The sequence below is a fragment of the Heterodontus francisci genome, chromosome 5 (assembly GCF_036365525.1).
Source record: "Heterodontus francisci isolate sHetFra1 chromosome 5, sHetFra1.hap1, whole genome shotgun sequence".
Classification (NCBI taxonomy): Eukaryota; Metazoa; Chordata; class Chondrichthyes; order Heterodontiformes; family Heterodontidae; genus Heterodontus; species Heterodontus francisci.
In genome coordinates, this window is record NC_090375.1 from 43,033,328 (window position 1) to 43,054,647 (window position 21,320).

The following is a 21,320-nucleotide window of genomic DNA, read 5'->3' on the forward strand; positions in this document are numbered from 1 at the left end:
ATGCTGCCAGACCTGCTGAGTATTTCCAGCGCTTTCTGTTTTTATTTTTGACTTCTATTATTGCTGTGGGACTGTTTTAATCGTACAGGGCATAGTTTCATTAAACAAGAGAAATAGGAAAGTTCTAAGGGACTAAAGCTTTCACTTTTTATTCTTTGTCTGACGCCGGGACTATTTTTTTAAAAGCATTTTTGCTCTCTCCTCTGCTTTTGATGATCTTGGGTAGCTCACTGTATCCAGGAGAGAGGAAATGATGTACTTACAGGTGCACAGTATTCACCGTTTTGGATGTTAACACAGCTAAACATTTTGAGCAATTGTTAAAGAATTAAAGCCAAGAGATGTGCCAGCATTAGTGAAAGTGAAATCAATAGTTATTGCACAAAATCCAACTCTAAATCATAACTGTACAGCTCCTTCCTTACCATATCCCCCCCCCCCCCCCCCCCCCCCCCACGTTCCAGGCTTTCAAAAGTAAGTTTCACCACCTCACCACAGCTTTTTGATATATCTTGCCTTTTGCTTATTCCTTTCAATCTTATTTCTGCTTTGTAGTATGAGGCATGATTCATTGAGATTTCTTGTATTTCTTTCCAGAAGTGCTAAGGTCATACTGCCTTCTGTCAGCAACATCTAGCCTGAAGCACTGTTAGTGTGCATTTAAATAATAACAGAATCTGGATGGTTCATTCTAAGTGCATGGCTACATGAAATGGAGAACAGACTGTTTCATGCTTGGTGCCAAGCCAAGAGTTAGATGAAAGAGATCTCAGTGGATTCTGAACATCAGAGTTAAGCAAATCCTCACTTGTTATGTTCTCTGTAACCATGATTCTCTATTTATACTAAATGAATAATTACAATTTCTTTGACTAATTTAAATAATTATACTTTCTCTATTAAAGACGTACAGTTTTTTGAATGATTTCTGAATGTGCATATCATGGCAGGATTTTTATGAGCACTTTTGTCCAAGTTAAAGAATCCTATTAAGAGCTAAGTCTGCAAGTTACATTTGAAATCTGTTTTTGTGTTTGCCTACAGGTTGAGTGACATTGCAGGAATACCTTTGATCAGCAGCCGAAGGCTGGGTCTTCACTTTCATCCCAGGAGGGGGTTACACCATCACGTACCTGTCATGTTTGACTATTTTCACCTCTCAGTCATATCCGTTACTGTGCATGCATCGCTTGTTGCTTTACACCAGCCCTTGATAAGGTATAGTAGTGACCTTGTCTGCAAAAATCCAGCATTACCTTCTACATGTTTTAAAGGGATGTCTTACCAGAAAATCAAATGTATGGTCACCAAATGCTACGAACAATTCTCAATGTAATAACAGAAGTTTGATTCTTTTTAAAGTAATATGGCATTAGACACAACTACTGCAGAGAAGAGGTTGAGGTACCTTAATTCACTGATATGCCGAGAAGTGGCAGAACATAAGTTCATACCTACCTTTACCCTCACTGTGAGATCCTAATCTCACTTGAACTCCAAACAGAAGCACAGTAGTTCTCTGTTTGCGATTATCTGATAGAGGATGCTTCAGTCCTGGCTATTGCCAGGCTTTGTCTTGTGGTTGAATGTGGAGCAGTGCTGATTGAGAAAGCAAAAGCAACTCTTGGTTAAATTCAGGAAAAACTCTAGGAAATTTCTTTCAAGGGCAATCAAGCAAGATCTAATTTTGCATCTGCAAACATACTTAACGTACTCCCCATTATGCCCCACTGTTAGTGACATCCAGATGTTGGTGCAGAGTAGAAGAAGCTGCTGTAGCATCTATCTGATGTTGTACCTGACTTGGGGAATATTTAATACCAAAATAGGAGGAAATGAGGGAAGATTAAGCATCCCTCACCTAAACGACCATAAACAAAATATCACCCTCCGCCTGCCTGCTCCACCCCCCCCCCCCACATTGCCCAAATAATGGAACAAGCTATTAATTCTTCATTTTTACTAGCACATTTTCTCTCTTAGTTTCCCTCGACTAAGCAAGGGATCGTGGCTTGGTAAAAGTGGTCAGGAGATGGATCCAGATGTATCTAATCTGACTCTTGAAAACCTCATGTTTGGGTCTAGCTACTACAAGCAGCTTGCTGCCGAGGTAAGAGAGTTTCCACTTCAGTTTTTGCTGGAGGATGTTTTCAAGGGTCTCAGATACTTTGCCATATTTTTGTGTTGAACCAACAGATCACTTCTCTCTTATGTGTTTGTCTTTGCCTTTGCTGTTCATTTTTGTGTGGTATTGTAATTATGATCAAGTTGTATTGTGATGTTTTATTTAAATGCCTTCTGTATATAGTAGATTGTTTTATTTATCTATCATGCTCATGTACAAGTAGATAATAAGGTTTGCTCAGAAAGTTTGAATTTTATCAAAGCAGAGTTATGCAATGCCTAGACTGGTGAAATTTACATAATTCCCCCTCGCTGTTGAGTTCCTGATTTCATCCAGTGTTCCCCATTTGTAGTAGGAATGTTGGCAAGACTTGTTCCTTTTTAAAAGGGTCCTGATAGTAAGAATTACACTTTAAAATAACCTGAAAAAAGTTATATTATCACAAAATATTACTAAGCAATATTATGTTTGCATAGATGTTTCAAACTCCATTAGTGTTAAAGTTTGGAAGGAAATGGGAATAAATGGCTCAATTCACTCGAGATGTGCATGTGTGAGAGAGAATTCATTTCAGGCTGAAACAGAGGTGAAACAGTACAGTTTGACTATAGTTAACTTTTGTTTCCTTTCTGTTTCCCTTTGTCTTATTGTAGCCTACATGGCTAGCATAGTGAATATTTTAGATTTTGGCTAACCTGTTCTGAAATAATTCAGAGACTTGTGACACACAATGTAAACTACAGTGTTTATGATCTTTTTGGTATATTTTTCCAATGCAAAGTCTGTTACATTTAAATAATTATTACGGTATGGATACACATACCTAAAGGAGGACTTTAATCATTTATACTCATCCAGTCACCTGCATCTGTTACTTTTGTTAGCTGCAGCAATAACTATCAGGAAAGATTGGGGCTCTTTTCTCTGAAAAGGAGAGGGCTGAGAGGTGACCGAATAGAGGTCTTTGGGATTGCGGGGGGTTTGGTGAGATGGGTGTGGAGAGGATGTTTCCACTTGTGGGGAGTCCACAACTCAGGACTATGAATATAGGATGGATCCAGTAGGGAATTTGGGAGAAACCTCTTTGACCAGAGAGTGGTAAGAATGTGGAACTCGTGGCCACGCTGAATTATTGCATTGAATGGCATGAATTCATTTGGGAGGATGCTGGATAAGTACATGCAGGTGAAAGGAATCGAAGTATTTCAAGGCCCTGTAGCGTGTGCAGAGGAGGCATACCAGGGATGATACCAGGGATTAGTTCTATAAAACACTAGTTTTGAGATGAGGCAAAATGTCTTCACTCAGAGGGTTGTTAATCTTTTGAATTCTCTACCACAGAGGGCTGTAGGTCCTATTCGTTCAGTATATTAATGACTTAGATCGATAGTTTTTGGACTGTAAGGGAATCAAGGGATATGGGGATAGGACAGGAAAGTAGAATTGAGGTAGAAGATCAGTCATGATTTTATTGAATGGTGGAGCAGACTTGAAGCGCCTGTATGACTGACTTCTGCTGCTCTTTTTTCTGCTCCTATGCCCTACCTTAATGCCCTGATGTTATAAACACATGTTTTCACTTAGAGCAATAGAGATATAGAGGGCCTTGGGCTGCAGTTATGGAGCATATAGCCTCGGCAACTAAAGGCATGGCTGCCAATGGTGGGACGAATGGTGGGGGGGTGGGTGGGGGGGAGGTAGCAAGATGTCAGAAGAATGAAGAGTTAGGTTGTAGAGCTGGTGATAGGGATGGGATATGGCAAGAAGGAAGTTAAACAAGAATGAACATTTTAAATTTGAGATGTTCTGTAACTGGGAGCAAATGTAGGTGAACACAAACAATGATGATGGGAGCGGAGGTCAGGATGAATTGAGGTTTGTAGAGGATGGGAGGCTGCCCAGGAAAAAGTGTCTCCGGTTGCAGAAGCTTGAGCTTCGGGTTTCGGCGCTCAAGCAGCAGCTGGAGTCACTGTGGCGCAACCGCGAGGTGCAGGACTATGTGGATGGCATGTTTCCAGAGGCACTCAAGCCGGTGCCTAGGTGAGCACAGTCGGGGGGTGACTGAGTGGCTGCCGGACGGACAAAGAAGTCAGGGCAGGCAGTGCAGGAGTCCCCAGAGGACATCCCACTTTCTAACCGGTATTCAGTTCTGAGTACCGATGAGAGAGAGAGTTTCTCTGGAGAACGCACCGATAGTCATGACCGGAATGTCATGGCTGACTCAGTTGTGCTGGGATGGAGAAAAAGGGACAAAAGGGCAATAGTGGTAGGGGATGCTATGGATAGAGGAAAAGATAGACGTTTCTGTGGTCGCAGATGTGATTCCAGGATGGTACGTTGCCTCCCTGGTGCAAGGGTCTTGGATATCACCAAGCAGCTACAAAGTATTCTGGAGGGTGAGGGTGCACAGCCGGAGGTTGTGGTCCATGTTGGTACCAATGACATAGGTGGAAAGAGGGATGAGGTCCTGCAAAAAGAATTTAGGGAGCTAGGTAGCAGATTAAAAAGTAGGACCTCAAGGGTTGTAATCTCTGAATTTCTTCTGGTGCCACGGGCTAGTGAGTATATGAATAGGAGATTAGAGCAGATGAATGCATGGTTGAGGAGATGGTGCAGGAGGGAGGGCTTTAGTTTCCTGGATCACTGGGTCTGTTGCTGACGAAGATGGGATCAGTATAAGATGGATGGGTTGCACCTGAACCGGAACGGGACCAGCATCCTTGCTGGGAGATTTGCTACTGCTGTTGGAGGGGGGGCGTTTAAACTAATTTGGCAGGGGGGGTGGGACGCAGAGTGGAAGCAGTAGGGGTGTTGTACAATCAAATATAAAGGAGAATCTAAGTCAGTCTGGAGGGCAGAGTAAATGTAGAATTGTTAAGGCTCAAGCAAATAATGTAAGGCTGGATTATATCTATTTTAATGCAAGGAGTCTTACTAGTAAGGCAGATGACTTGAGGGCGTTATTTAACACATGGGAGTATGATATTATTGCTATCACTGAGACATGGTCGAGGGAAGGGCAGGACTAGCAGCTTAATATCCCAGGGTATAGAATCTTCAGACGTGATAGGGCAGGGGGTAAAAGAGGAGGTGGCATTGCACTGTTGATTAAAGAGTCAATTACTGCAGTAAGGAGGGATGATATCTTAGAAGGTTCCTCTAATGAGGCCATATGGGTAGAACTTAAAAACAAAAGGGAGGCTATTACTTGGCTGGGAGTGTACTACGGGCCTCCAAACAGTCAGGCAGTGATAGAGGAGCAGATATATAGGCAAATCTCAGAGCTGTTCAAAAATAATAGGGTATTAATAGGGGATTTCAACTTTCCCTATATTAGAGGCAATAGTATAAGTGCAAAAAGCTTAAAGGGGGCTGAATTCATCAAGTGAATTCAGGAGAGCTTTTTGAGCCAGTACTTAGAGAGTCCTACAAGAGGAGGAGCAGTACTGGACTTAATCCGAGGGAATGAAGCCGGACAAGTGGTAGAAGTGGCGGTAGGGGAGCATTTCGGGGATAGTGACCATAACTGTAAGATTTAAGGTTGTTATGGAAAAGGACATAGAGGGACTGGAAATAAGGGTACTGAATTGGGGGAAGGCAGATTTCAATATGATAAAACAGGATCTGGCCAAAGTGAACTGGGAGCAGCTTCTTATAGGAAAGTCGACATCAGACCAGTGGGAGTCATTTAGAAAGGAAATTGTGAGGGTTCAGGTCCAGCATGTTCCTGTAAAGGTGAAGAGTAGGTCCAAAAAGTCCAGAGAACCCTGGATGTCAAGGGATATAGAGGGTTGGATAAGAAAAAAAAAGGAGGCATATAGCAGATTCAGAGCGCTGAAAACAGCAGAGGCCTTAGAGGAGTATAGGGGAGTACTGAAAAAAGTAATTAGGAGAGCGAAGAGGGGGCATGGAAAATCACTGGCAGACACGATAAAGGAAAATCCCAAGGCATTTTATACGTATGTTAGGGACAAGAGGATAACCAGGGAAAAAGTGGGGCCCATTAGAGATCTAAGAGGCAATCTGTGTGTGGAGCCGGAGGACATAGGTGAGGTTTTGAACGATGACTTTTCATCTGTGTTCACTATAGAGAGGGACGTTGTAGGTGTAGTGATCAGGGAGGAGGATTGTGATATACTTGATCAAATTAGCATTGAAAAGGAGGAAGTATTAGCTGTATTAGCAGGCCTAAAGGTGGGTAAATCAGATGAGATGTATCCCAGGCTGCTATGTGAGGCAAGGGAGAAGATAGCGGGGGCTCTGACACAAATTTTCAGATCCTCTCTGGCCACAGGAGAGGTACCAGAGGACTGGAGGACAGCGAATGTGGTACCATTATTCAGGAAGGGTAGCAGGGTTAAACCAGGTAAGTACAGGCCTGTGATTCTAACGTCAGTGATAGGGAAACTATTGGAAAAAATTCTGAGGGACAGGATTAATCTCCACTTGGAGAGGCAGGGATTGATCAGCAATAGTCAGCATGGCTTTGTCAGGGGGAGATCGTGTCTAACAAATTTGAATGAATTTTTCGAGGAGGTGACTAGATGTGTAGATGAGGGTAAAGCAGTTGATGCCGTCTACATGGGCTTCAGTAAGGCTTTTGATAAGGTCCCGCATGGGAGATTGGTTAACAAAGTAAGAGCCCATGGGATCCTGGGTAATTAAGCAAATTGGATTCAAAATTGGCTTAGTGGAAGAAGGCAGATGGTGATGGTAGAGGGTTGTTTTTGTAAATGGAGGCCTGTGACCAGTGGGGTACCGCAGGGATTGGTGCTGGGACCCTTACTGTTTGCAGTGTACATTAATGATTTCGACGTAAATATAGGAGGTGTGATCATTAAGTTTGCGGACGACGTGAAAATTGGTTGTGTCGTAAATAATGAGGAGGAAAGCCTTAGATTACAGGACGATACAGCTGGGCTGGTAAAATGGGCGGAGCTGTGGCAAATGGAGTTTAATCCTGAGAAGTGTGAGATGATGCACTTGGGGAGGACTAACCAGGTAAGAGAATATACAGTGGATGGTAGGACCCTAGGGAGTACAGAGGCTCAGAGGGACCTTGGGGTGTTGTCCATAGATCACTGAAGGCAGCAGCCCATGTCGATAAGGTGGTTAGGAAGGCATGTGGGATACTTGCCTTTATTAGCCGAGGCATAGAATATAAGAGCAGGGAGGTTATGATGGAGCTGTATAAAACGCTGGTTCGGCCATAGCTGGAGTACTGTGTACAGTTCTGGTCACCACACTATAGGAAGGATGTGATTGCACTGGAGAGGGTGCAGAGGAGATTCATCAGGATGTTGCCTGGGCTGGAGCATTTCAGCAATGAGGAGATTCTGGATAGGCTGGGGTTGTTTTCCTTGGAGTGGAGAAGGCTGAGGGGGGACCTAATTGAGGTATACAAATTTATGAGGGGCATTGATAGGACAGATAGGAAGAAACTTTTTCCCTTAGCGGAGAGGTCAATAACTAGGGGACATAGATTTAAGGTAAGGGGCAGGAGGTTTAGAGGGGAGTTGAAAAACTTTTTCACCCAGAGGGTGGTTGGAATCTGGAACACACTACCTGAAGGGGTTGTAGAGGCAGGAACACTCACAACATTTAAGAAGTATTTAGATGAGCACTTGAAACACCACAACATACAAGGCTATGGGCCAGGTGCGAGGAAGTGGGATTAGTTTTGGATGGGTGCTTGATGGTTGGCACAGGCGCGTTGGGCCAAAGGGCCTGTTTCTGTGCTGTAAAACTCTATGAATATGACTCTATAACATTTGAATAGTCAAGTATAGAAATGACAGAGACATGAATGAAGCTTTCAGGGGAAGATAGAGAGTATCTGGTGTTGGAAGCTCAGTTCAGAGTCATATAGGACTGGGAAGTTGCCAACAGTTGGGTTCAACCTGTACCAGTGGCCGAGGAGGAGGATGGAATCTGTGTTGAATAGAACGCCAGATTTGTAAACAGTTGGGTTCAGACATTGCCCAAGATATGGGAATGGACTCTTTGGGCAGAATAAAAACTTTGTGGCGGTGGGTGAAGGTAATGTCTTTGGTCTTCCCAAAGTTTATCTGGAGGAAATTATACCTCATTCAAAACTGGATGTTAGACAAGGTTTTTCCTTAGGTCCAAAATGGATGTCAGACAAGCTTTTTCCTTAGGTCCAAAATGGATGTCCTCACATTTCTTCATGCTGTAAACCAGCTGCTACTGGTTTGTCCACTCACTTAATCTACCAATGTCTCTTTGCAAATTTATGCTCTCAGCTGCACTACCTATTGTGCTACCTAATGTAGTGTCGTCAGCAAACTTGGTTTTACCTTCATCTAAGTGATTGATAAACATAGTGAGAAGTTGTGTACAGATCCCTGGAGTCACTTCTAGTGACATACTGTCAATTGGAATACATACCCATTACCCATACACTCTTTATCTCCTACATCCAAAGTAATTCACTTCCCAAGTCAATAGGTTGCCTCCAATTTCAATTTTATTTTTGCCCATTCCAAAACAAAATAGGGAATAGAACTTTGGATGGATCGGCTTGAACACATGCTACGTTGAAAAATGTTCCCTTTGTACAGGCTTAGTGAATGCTTCTTGGAATAAACAGATTGAAAACTTTTGTTGAAAATTGCAAGTGAATTAACTTACATGATGCTCACCCCAGCATGGCCTGTCTAGTATTAAGCACAACAAGTAGCCTCTCTGAACAGAGAACAATGCAAATCACACGAAGCAAAATAATGTTTGGGTGCTTGAATTTTGAAATGCACTAAAGAAAACTTGAGACAATAACCTAGCTATTTCCTGCAAGTTTTATTTGAACAAACTTATTCTTCATTCGTGGGTGTGGGCATCACTGGCAAGGCCAGAATTTAGTACCCATTCCTAATTGTCCCTGAGAAGGTGTTGGTGAGCTGCTTTTTGAGCTGTTGCAGTCTGTGTGGTGTAGGTAAGGAGTTCCAGGACTTTGACCCAGCAACAGTGATGGAATGGCAATATATTTCCAAGTCAGGATGATGTGTGACTTGGAGGGGAACTTGCAGATGGTGGTGTTCCCATGCACCTGCTACCCTTGCCGTTCTGGCTGTTAATTATATACTAATAGTGTTTAACTGTAGGCTGGTAATGGGCATTAACTGGGATTCACTCTGCTCCGATAAATAGAAACTGTCTTAAACTGTGGTTGTTCAGTTAGGAGGTGCTTGCTTGTAATCTGTAAACTGTGTAAATAAATGCTTAAGTAACATTTGCGCCACACAAGTGCCAGGCAATGACCATCTCCAACAAGAGAGAATCTAAACATTTCCCCTTGACATTCAGTGGCATTACCATCGCTGAATCCCTCAATATCAACATCCTAGGGGCTACCATTGACCAGAAACTGAACTGGAGTAGCCATATAAATACCGTGGCTACAAGAGCAGGTCAGAAGCTAGGAATCCTGCGGCGAGTAACTCACCTCCTGACTCCCCAAAGCCTGTCCACTATCTACAAGGCACAAGTCAGGAGTGTGATGGAATACTCTCCACTTGCCTGGATGGGTGCAGCTCCAACAACACTCAAGAAGCTCAACACCATCCAGGACAAAGCAGCCCGCTTGATTGGCACCCCATCTACAAACATTCACTCCCAACGCCACCGACGCACAGTGGCAGCAGTGTGTACCATCTACAGGATGCACTGCAGCAACGCACCAAGGCTCCTTAGACAGCACCTTCCAAACCTGCGACCTCTACCAACTAGAAGGACAAGGGCAGCAAATGCATGGGAACACCACCACCTGCAAGTTCCCGTTCAAGTCACACACCATCCTGACTTGGAACTATATCGCCGTTCCTTCACTGTAGCTGGGTCAAAATCCTGGAACTCCCTTCCTAACAGCACTGTGGGTGTACCTACCCCACACGCACTGCAGCGGTTCAAGAAGGCAGCTCACCACCACCTTCTCAAGGGCAATTAGGGATGGGCAATAAATGCTGGCCTGGCCAGCGATGCCCACATCCCTCGAATGAATAAAAAAAAAGAAAGTGTGTAAAGATCAGCTCCATTTATATCCTTCACCAACTTGCTTTCTGGATCATAACACTGGGTGTTAGAGGTCAGAGGTTTGGAAGGTGCTGTCAAAGGAGCCTTTGTTCCAAAGAAGAGTCACTGACCCGAAACGTTAACTCTGCTTCTCTCTCCACAGATGCTGCCAGGCCTGCTGAGTATTTCCAGCATTTATTGTTTTTATGTCAAAGGAGCCTTGAAGAGTTGCTGCTGTGAAATGTTCCTTTGTTATACTTCAGAAGCATAGATTCTCTGCAACTACATAATGCATAGAGACATTGAGCCTAAACTTGCTGCAAACCTTTGGCATATTAACGGTGCATCTCTGGTGTACACCATTATTATGGTGCAGAAATTCCAGCAAGTTATGGCATAGCTAACGTAGCTCATTACGTTTCTAGAACTTTTGCACATTATCACTTGCCAAAAACAGCAAAAGTTGCTTTGCAGCAGGATAAATACATTGCACACGCTGCTTCACATTCACTATTATGCTCTCTTTGATGTATTCTAATCAGTTGCACAGAAAATTGTAATGTAAATTCCACTGAAGAATTGGGAAGCACAACGGTCTAACATACTGTATCACTTGGCAATTTTCTCTTCGGCAGTGAATTCTGGCCCATTATACGCAAAAGCTTTGACAATAAGTGAGTCTGTGCAGACACGTGTTGTGTACAGTTGATTCAACAGTTGTCATAACGCCTGGAAGCGCATTGTTCGATGACACAGTTAAGTGCCAGTCAGAAGTGGTTTTGATCCTATAAAGACTGCACATTTTGTTCAGCAATCTGTTCCTAATTGATGTTTTTGCAAACCTTTTAATCTGTATGTCGTGGATGTGGTGTCATTCTTTGGCCTGTCATTTTCTTTCTTTCTTTTGGGCCTCCTTATCTCGAGAGACAATGGATACGCGCCTGGAGGTGGTCAGTGGTTTGTGAAGCAGCGCCTGGAGTGGCTATAAAGGCCAATTCTGGAGTGACAGGCTCTTCCACAGGTGCTGCAGAGAAATTTGTTTGTTGGGGCTGTTGCACAGTTGGCTCTCCCCTTGCGCCTCTGTCTTTTTTCCTGCCAACTACTAAGTCTCTTCGACTCGCCACAATTTAGCCCTGTCTTTATGGCTGCCCGCCAGCTCTGGCGAATGCTGGCAACTGACTCCCACGACTTGTGATCAATGTCACACGATTTCATGTCGCGTTTGCAGACGTCTTTATAACGGAGACATGGACGGCCGGTGGGTCTGATACCAGTGGCGAGCTCGCTGTACAATGTGTCTTTGGGGATCCTGCCATCTTCCATGCGGCTCACATGGCCAAGCCATCTCAAGCGCCGCTGACTCAGTAGTGTGTATAAGCTGGGGATGTTGGCCGCTTCAAGGACTTCTGTGTTGGAGATATAGTCCTGCCACCTGATGCCAAGTATTCTCCGAAGGCAGCGAAGATGGAATGAATTGAGACGTCGCTCTTGGCTGGCATACGTTGTCCAGGCCTCGCTGCCGTAGAGCAAGGTACTGAGGACACAGGCCTGATACACTCGGACTTTTGTGTTCCGTGTCAGTGCGCCATTTTCCCACACTCTCTTGGCCAGTCTGAACATAGCAGTGGAAGCCTTACCCATGCGCTTGTTGATTTCTGCATCTAGAGACAGGTTACTGGTGATAGTTGAGCCTAGGTAGGTGAACTCTTGAACCACTTCCAGAGCGTGGTCGCCAATATTGATGGATGGAGCATTTCTGACATCCTGCCCCATGATGTTCGTTTTCTTGAGGCTGATGGTTAGGCCAAATTCATTGCAGGCATTACAGGCATTGGCCTGTCATTAGCTTGATGTAATTAAATCAAGGAGTGGTGGATACTTGGGAATAATCTTCAGGATCTCTGATCAAGGGGATCATTTTTTTCAAAAAGGGGCATCTTAACATATCTCATGTGTCAAAGCACTTCATAGAAAATTAATTACTTCGAAAGTGGAATGAGTGTACACAGTAAGGTCCCACAAACAGGAATGAGATGAATAACCAGTTGCTCTGTTTCTTTTGGTGGTGTTGATTGTTGGCCAGGATTCTGTGTAAGAACACTGGGGTCAGTACCCTAACATATTTACAAACATCAATCTCTAATTTCTCTCCAGTCTTCCCTCTCGCACTCTCTGAGTTCACCTTGTCTAGTTTTAGTTTTTTAGTTTTAGAGATACAGCACTGAAACAGGCCCTGCGGCCCACCGAGTCTGTGCCGACCATCAACCACCCATATATACTAATCCTGCACTAATCCCATATTCCTACCACATCCCCACCTGTCTCTATATTTCCCTACCACCTACCTATTCTAGGGGCAATTTATAATGGCCAATTTACCTACCAACCTGCAAGTCTTTTGGCTCGTGGGAGGAAACTGGAGCACCCGGAGAAAACCCACGCAGACACAGGGAGAACTTGCAAACTCCACACAGGCAGTACCCAGAGTTGAACCTGGGTCGCTGGAGCTGTGAGGCTGCGGTGCTAACCACTGCGCCACTGTGCCGCCCCACTTGCTCCAGAGACCGCATTCCCACAAAACTGCTTTCCACCCAATTTCCCTTCCTTCCTGAACCCCGTGCTGGGTAGTAATGTAAAGTCCACATTACCCTGGCCCCTCCCAACACCCTTTCTTTCATTGTTTCCCCTGGGGGGGGAAAACTCTCCTTCAAGTCACTTACTGCTGCACTTACAAAATTCCAACTATCTAGCCTTTGTCCTATAATTCATCATGGCCATTCTGCAGCTACTAGTCTGTTAATCACACCCTCTGCACAAGTTTAGATGCTGTTGCCTCCACTGAAACCATTGCTTTCTCTCACCCCTGTAATTCCCTGGTATACCCCTCATCTCCGCTCCCTTATGTCCCAGGGATGCAGATTTGAAGGTCAATGGTAGACAACTGGTTTCACCATCCATCGCCAGATCTGGTTCGAGCACATAATTCATTATCAGATCCTGCTCTTCATTGCTAAAACTATTTGCTATTCAAAGATAATACCACTGTGAAAACTACCACCATGCAGAGATAACCCCTGGCTTCTCTGCATCACAAACCGTCTAATTAAACCATCTTCCCCTGCCTCCTCCACCCTCACCTCCAACATGAAGTATGAGGAGCTTGTGGACTTTTTTTTTGTCACAAAGATTGAGACAATCCATTCAGCTGCCTCCCTCCCTTTGCCTAGCTCATAGGGCCAAACCTCACCTCATGTTCCTCGCTGCCCTAGTTCTGAATTCAGGTCTTTCTCTAGATTCTATTCCATGTCCTGTCTTGCCCTCTCTGAGCTTATTTTGTCTGGAAGACCCACCTCCTGCTCCCTCAACCCTAATCCAACCAAACTGTTGACTACCCAACTTCCCTTCCTGGGCCCCATGTTGGCTGATATTGTTAACAGTTCCCTGTCCCCAAGTACTGTCCCCCTCCCCTTCAAATCTCTCATCACTGCCCCTTTCCTCAAAAAACCCACCCTTGATACCTCTGTCATTGCAAACTACCACCCATCTCTAAGCACTGTTTTCTCTCGTAAGTCCTGGAACATCTTGCCTCTCAAATACATTCCCACCTTTCCCACAATTCCATGTTTTAATCGCTCCAATCAGATTTCTGGCCCACTGATGGAACTGAAACACTGCTTATCAAAGTGACAGATGACAGTCTACATAATTGTGCCCATGGTAAATTAGCCATCCTCATCCTTCTCGTCCAATCTGCAGCCTTTGACACTGCTGATCACACCATCCTCCTCCAATATGTCTCCTTCATTGACCAGCTGGCCCTTGTCCAGTTCCATTCCGATCAATCAAATCGTGGTCATAGAATTGTTGGCAGTGGCTTGTCTTCCCACTCCTGCATCCCACTTTTGCACCATTATTTCTGGAGTCCCTCACGGATCTATCCTTAGCCCCCTTCTATTTCTCATCGAGCATCCTTATCTGGTCTGACCTGAATGTGACTCCAGACCCACAGCAATGTGGTTGACTCTGAAATGGCCTAGCCACTCAGTTGTATCAATTTGCTATGAATAGGTCAATAAAAAGCACCAACGGACTGCAGCAGTTCATGAAGGTGGCTGACCACCATTTTCTGAAAGACAAACTAGAGATGGGCAATAAATGCTGACCTTGTTAATGACACATCCCAAGAATGAATCTTAAAAAATACCTCACACCTTTTTGATTAGTTCAAGTGTAGAACACAGTGTTCAGCGCTGTGCTTACAATTTTATTAGTAGTAGTGGAGTGAAAGGCTCAATAATAGCTGGGAACTCTGATGTCATTGCCTAAATTTCTGAATAACTCTTCCTAACCCGTGTTAGCCAAATACCATGAGTGATATGGCACTACAGAAGCCTTATTGCCCTCCTGGGGTTGGGCGTTGCGCCACCAGCCATTTCCAGCGGGTCCAATGCGGAACAGCATCCTGAGAAGGGCATTCACGAGAGTGTCCGCTGCAAGCACCGGAAGTAACTGAAGTGGTAATAGAATGACGCCAAACGACCCTACTGGCTGATGTGACTCCCATTTTCCAAATTTCAGCCCAAGCCTGAATGCTGTCCAGGTCTTGCTGCATGCAAGGATGGATTGTTTTAGTATCTGAGGAGCTACGAATGGTATTGAACTCTGTGCAATCATCAGTGAACATGCCCACTTCTGACCTTGTGTTGGAGAGAAGGTGAAGCAGCTGAAGATATTTGGGCCTAGGACACTATCCTGAGGAACTCCTGCAATGATGTCCTGGGGCTGTGATGATGGGCCTCCAACAACCACAGCCATTTTCCTTTGTGCTAAGTATACTTGAACCAACAGAGAGTTTTCCCCCTGATTCCCATTGACTTCAGTTTTGCGAGGGCTCCTTGATGCCACACACCATCAAATGCTGCCTCTAGGGCAGTCACTCTCACCTCACTTCTGAAATTCAGCATTTTTGTCCATGTTTGCACTGAGGCTGCAGTGAGGTCAGAAGCTGAGTGACCCTGGCATAACCCAAAATCAGCATCTCTGAGCAATTTGTAGCTAAGTAGGTGCTGCTTGATAGCACTTGTCAATGACGCCTTCCATTACTTTTCTGATAATTGACAATAGACTGATGGGGCAGTAATTGGATTGGATTTGTCTTCCTGTTTGTAGACAGGACATACCTGGGCAATATTCCAGGTTATACCTAGGCAATATTCCAGGTTGTCAGGTAGCTGCCAGTGTTGTAGCTCCCTATCTAGGCTAAGCCGTTCTCCTTTTACACCCTCTCTGATTATTGATTGGTTCCAGCTCTGACGCACCTTCCTTTTTTTTTTTAGCTTTCACATGAACTTTGTTCCATGTGTCTGAGCAGATGATATTCTTTGCTGCCAGCATCCTTGCAAATAGCACCGGTAAACATCAAACAGACATTGATAAACTATTTCAAAATATTACAAAGAACAACATCATGATTTTTTTTTTAATGAAAGGTTCATATTTCACACAGTTACAATATTAAAACAGCGCAGCATCAACAGATCTCTCCGGAGAATTAATCAGTCCTGCTGCTAACCTGATTTAACCCCTTCTGTCCAAAACTATTATCCAGCACCAGGGTTCTTAAACATTTAGGATATTTGATGTGAAGTGTTCTCAAAACTAATTTATAATTAATCATATGAAACATAAATCATGAATTTCCAACACTGAGTTTCAAAGCCTGTGTTAGTTATTTATCGCACTTTGTGCACAAATGGTATAATTATTGACGATAGGTTGGAGTTCCATTATAAAGGGACTAAGTATTTTAAATAACCAACTGTCTCAGTGGTGGGAAAGTGTTCCTGATGGCTTTTTCTGGTGTTCCAGTGTTTCTGGGGACATGTACGAAAATTGGGAGAGATGTCCCACAGACTAGTCAAGCAACAGCCTAGCGTAGTCATACTCACGGAATCATATCTTGCAGACAATGTCCCAGACACCACCATCACCATCCCTGGGTATGTCCTGTCCCACCAGCAGGACAGACCCACCAGACGTGGCAGCACAGTGGTATACAGTCGGGAGGGCGTTACCCTGGGAGTCCTCAACATTGACACCAGACCCCAAGACGTCTCATGAAATCAGGTCAAACATCAGAAAACCTGGAAACCTCCTGCTGATTACCACATACCAACCACCCCCCCCCCCCCCCCCCCCCCGCCCACCCCCTTCGTCTGATGAATTAGTGCATCTCCATGTTGAACACCAATTGGAAGAAGCACTGAGGGTAGCAAGGGCACAGAATGTACTCTAGGTGGCGGACTTCAATGTCCATCACCAAGAGTGGCTCGGTAGCACCACTACTGATCGAGCTGGCCGAGTCCTAAAGGACATAGTTGCTAGAGTAGGTCTGCGGCGGGTGGTGAGGGAACCGACAAGAGGGAAAAACCTACTTGACCTCATCCTCACCAATCTACCTGTCGCAGATGCATCTATCCATGACAAGTATTGGTAGGAGTGACCACCACACAGTCCTTGTGGAGACGAAGTCCCATCTTCACTCTGAGGTTACCCACCATCATGTTGTGCGGCATGACCCCCCTGCTAAATGAGATAGATTTCGAACAGATCTAGCAACTCAAAACTGGGCATCCATGAGCTACTGTGATCCATTAGCAGCAGCAGAATTGTATTTAACCATAATCTGTAACCTCATGGCCCAGCATATCCCCACTCTACCATTATCATCAGGATCGGGCACCAATCCTGGTTCAATGAAGAGTGCAGGAGGGCATGCCAGGAGCAGCACCAGGCATACCTCAAAATGAGGTGTCAACCTGGTGAAGCTACAACGTGGGACTACTTACATGCCAAACAGCAAAAGCAGCATGCGATAGACAGAGCTAAGCGTTCTCGCAACTAACGGATAAGATCTAAGCTCTGCAGCCCTGCCACATCCAGTCATGAATGGTGGTGGACAATTAAACAACTGACAGGAGGAGGAGGAGGCTCCACAAATATCCTCATCCTCAATGATGGAAGAGCCCAGTACATCAAAGCTGAAGCATTTGCATCCATTTTCAGCCAGAAGTGCCATGTGGCTGATCCATCTCTGCCTTCTCCTGAAGTGCCCAGCATCACAGATGTCAGTCTTCAGCCAATTCGATTCATTCCACGTGATAGCAAGAAACGGCTGAAGTCACTGGATACTGCAAAGGCTATGGGCCCTGACAACATTCTGGCAATACTACTGACGATTAGTGCTCCAAAAATAGCCGCGCCCGTAGCCAAGCTGTTCCAGTACAGCTACAACGCTGTCATCTACCCAACAATGTGGAAAATTGCCTAGGTATGTCCTGTACACAAAATGCAGGACAAATCCAACTTGGCCAAGTACCACCCTATCAGGCTACTCCCGTTCAAGGGACTGTCGACAGTGCTATGAAGCGGCATTTACTCAGCAATAACCTACTCACTGATGCTCAGTTTGGGTTCCACCAGGGCCACTCAGCTCCTGATCTCATTGCAGCCTTTGTCCAAACATGGACAAAAGAGCTGAACTCCAGAGGTGAGGTGAGAGTGACTGCCCTTGACATCAAGGCAGCATTTGACCGAGTGTGGCATCAAGGAGCCCCAGCAAAACTGGAGTCAATGGGAATTGGGGGAAAACTCTTCGCTGGTTGGAGTCGTACTTAGTACAAAGGAAGATAGATGGTTGTGGTTGTTGGAGGTCAGTCATCTCAGTTCCAGGATATCACTGCAGGAGTTTCTCAGAGTAGTGTCCCAGGCCCCACCACCTTCAACTGCTTCATCAATGACCCTTTAATCATCAGGTCAGATGTGGGGTTTTTCGCTGATGATTGCACAATATTCAGCACCATTCGCGACTTCTCAGACACTGAAGCAGCCCATGCTGCAAGACCTGGACAACATCCAGGCTTGGGCTGATAAGTGGCAAGTAACATTTGCACCACACAAGTACCAGGCAATGACTACCTCAAACAAGAGAGAATCTAACCATCTCCCCTTGATGTTCAATGGCATTACAATTGCTGAATCCTCCACTGTCAACATCCTGGAGGTCACCATTGATCAGAAATTGAACTGGACCAGCCACATATATGCTGTGGTTACAAGAGCAGGTCAGAGGCTGGGAATTCTACAATGTGTAATTCATCTCCTGTCCACCATCTGCAAGGCACAAGTCAGGAGTGTGATGGAATACTCTCCACTTGCCTGGATGGGTGCAGCTCCAACAACACTCAAGAGGCTTGACACCATCTAGGACAAAGCAGCCCCCTTGATTGGCATCCCTTCCACAACCTTCAACGTTCGCTCACTCCACCACCGACGCACAGTGGCAGCTGTGTGTACCGTTTACAAGATGCACTGCAGCAACTCACCAAGGCTTCTTAGACAGCACCTTCCAAACCCGTGACCTCTACCACCTAGAAGGACAAGGGCAGCAGATGCATGGGAACACCACCACCTGCAAGTTCCCTTCCAAGCCACAGACCATTCTGACTTGAAAGTATATCGTCATTCCTTCACTGTTGCTGGGTCAAAATCCTGGAACTAACAGCACTATTGGTATCCTACCGCACATGGACTGCAGCAGTTCAAGAAAGCAGCTCACCACCACCTTCTCAAGGGCAGTTAGAAATGGGCAATAAATGCTGGCCTTGCCAGCAACACCCACATGTCTCGAATGAATAAAAAAATTGGCATGATAGTTAGATTTCTAAATTCATTACATTATATACTGTCCTTATAAAGTGCTCTGAAAGCTCCAAGATACTTCCTGGGTTTCTGTCAGATGTGTGGGTACAGGAAGAATATCCTATGCAGCTGGAGTCAAAAAGAAATATAGGTATAAGCCTTCATGAATTCCTTACTCTGAGGTTTTAGGACAGTGCATTCCTGGCAGTGAGCTGTAAAGCCTGAAATAAAGACAAGAAATGCTGAATATACTCAGCAGGTCTGGCAGCATCTGTGGAGAGAGAAGCAGAGTTAACATTTCAGGTCAGTGACCCTTCTTCAGAACTTTTATTTCAGATTTTTTATTTCAGATTTCCAGCATCCGCCATATTTTGCTTTTATTTTAGCTGTAAAGCCTAGTTTGGTTGTTGAAAAAGCTCCATGCACCTCTACTGTGCTTTACACTGCCCTGCTCCAGCACCACAACCACATAGATGGGCATGACCTGTGAGTTGCCTTTACATAGTGTGAAACTGTTACAATGGGCCGAATTTTAACCTGCAGGAACACATGGGTTTGGGTGTGGTGTTAAAACTAGTGAAATTGACAGCATGTTGGGAAACCAGCTCCAACCCACTGACTCTTGCAGGGTGTTAAGATGCATACGCACAGACCCCTCAGGAGAGGCAAGTTGCCACTTATCATGTTAATCGCTCATTTAGAGCAATTTGGAGATTGGCTTTGCACTTTAACTTTGGGTCTATGGATTTTCTGGCCGTCCAGGAACTTGCCAGTGAAAGCAAGGCATGAAAACAGCAGCAATGAGGGCACTGAAGCTCTGTTAATCTGTTAATTGTGTATCAACTGTTTAATTATCTGCAAGTGGAATATGTTAATTGGGGTCCTACTTGAGCACTTATAAATAGACACTTGCTGAGATTGGTGAAGGATTTGAGTGAGGAGCTACATGTTTGTAATCGTTTTACTCTGTACAGTAAACGTGAAACTGAGTAAAGAAAGGTTCCAGCATTATCCTTCCACAACAAGCTTACTGGAGTTTCACAGCTGTGCCCATCTCGACTCCATTGCAGTAGGCCATTGTCTCCATGCCAACTCCAGCTGCTTCAATTTGCATGTTTGGAGTGTCCATCGATCTGGTCGGGGGGTAATGATTGCCGTTGCTCCGGCCTGGGTATTCTGCTGCGGGGAGGTAACTTCACCATCTCCGAAGTTAAGGAGGTGGTGGGCGGTCGCCACCTCGTAGCAGACGTAATGTACAACAACGCTCCGCTCCGGTTGATCAACGTGTACGCCCCGGTACAACGCAGCGAGCGGCTGACCGTCTTCCAGCAGCTCCCACTGCTGCTGGCGACGTCCAGGCCGGTCATCCTTGGCGGTGACTTCAACTGCATCATCGATGCAGCTGGACGATCTGGCAGTGACGACAGCAAACTGGACGCAACGTCCAGATTCCTAATAGAAACAGTTAAAGATGCCAAATTGCACGACGTCTTCAGCAAACCTGCAGACGGAGCGCAGCGCAGATACACATGGTCAAGTTCGGACGGGTCTGCCCGTTCCAGGATTGACTTCCTGTTTGTGTCCCGTCCTGTCACGGTCGGATCCACCGACGTCAAGCTGGTGTTCGTCTCCGACCACTGCCTCTTACTGGCCGACTGTCACTTACAGGACGACCAGCGGGTTGGCAGAGGGACGTGGAAGCTCAATGCTACACTGCTGACCCCAGAGAACGTTGAGGAACTCAAAGGGGATTACAAAGGTTGGAGGACCGTGAAACCCCTCTTTGAGTCTCCAGTTCACTGGTGGGAAGCGATTAAGGAGAACATCAAGAGGTTCTTCATCCACAAAGGTGTTCAGAGGGCGAGAGAGAGACAGAGGGAAATGTCCCGACTCCAGAAAAGTATGCAAAATCTGCTCCGGTTGCAGTCAATGGGGGTCGAGGTCAAGGAGGACCTCCAAGAGGTGAAGAGCCAGCAGGCCTCGCTCTTTGCCAAGGAGGCCTCCAAGATCATCTTCCAGTCCAGAGTCCGCTCCATCAAGCAGGATGAGACGTGCTCGCGTTACTTCTTCCAAAAGGTACACAGAGAGAGCTCTGTTATCAGCAGCCTGAAGGAAGAAGGTCGCTCGGTAACGGCTTCGCAGTCCGACATACTAAGGATCAGCAAATCCTTTTATGCTGGGCTGTATGACGCAAAGCCCACAGACAGCAGAGCCTCCCAGTCCTTCCTGTCATCTATCACAGAGGTCTTAGATGACGGCAGGAGGGAAAGACTGGGCAAGCCGCTAACTCTGGACGAGCTGGCAAAGGCCGTCGAGTCCTTCGAAACGAGTAAAACTCCCGGAAGCGACGGTTTACCGGTCGAGTTGTACTCGGCCCTGTGGGACTGGGTCGGCCAGGACCTGCTGGAAGTATACGAGAGTATGCTCCTGGCCGGCAGCATGTCAGAATCCATGAGGAAAGGCATCA

At 45.5% G+C, this 21,320-nt stretch overlaps 1 protein-coding gene across 3 annotated transcripts in view; it reads left to right on the top strand.

Moving 5' to 3' along the window:
• The window catches only part of fam135b (family with sequence similarity 135 member B), a 548,259-nt gene that overhangs the window by 365,804 nt on the left and 161,135 nt on the right, over positions 1-21,320 (top strand). For all 3 annotated transcript variants that reach the window (XM_068031369.1, XM_068031370.1, XM_068031371.1), the window contains 2 exons: positions 1,045-1,218; positions 1,984-2,110. In XM_068031369.1, coding sequence (XP_067887470.1) covers positions 1,045-1,218; positions 1,984-2,110 — 301 coding nt within the window. The remainder of the gene's footprint in view (positions 1-1,044; positions 1,219-1,983; positions 2,111-21,320) is intronic.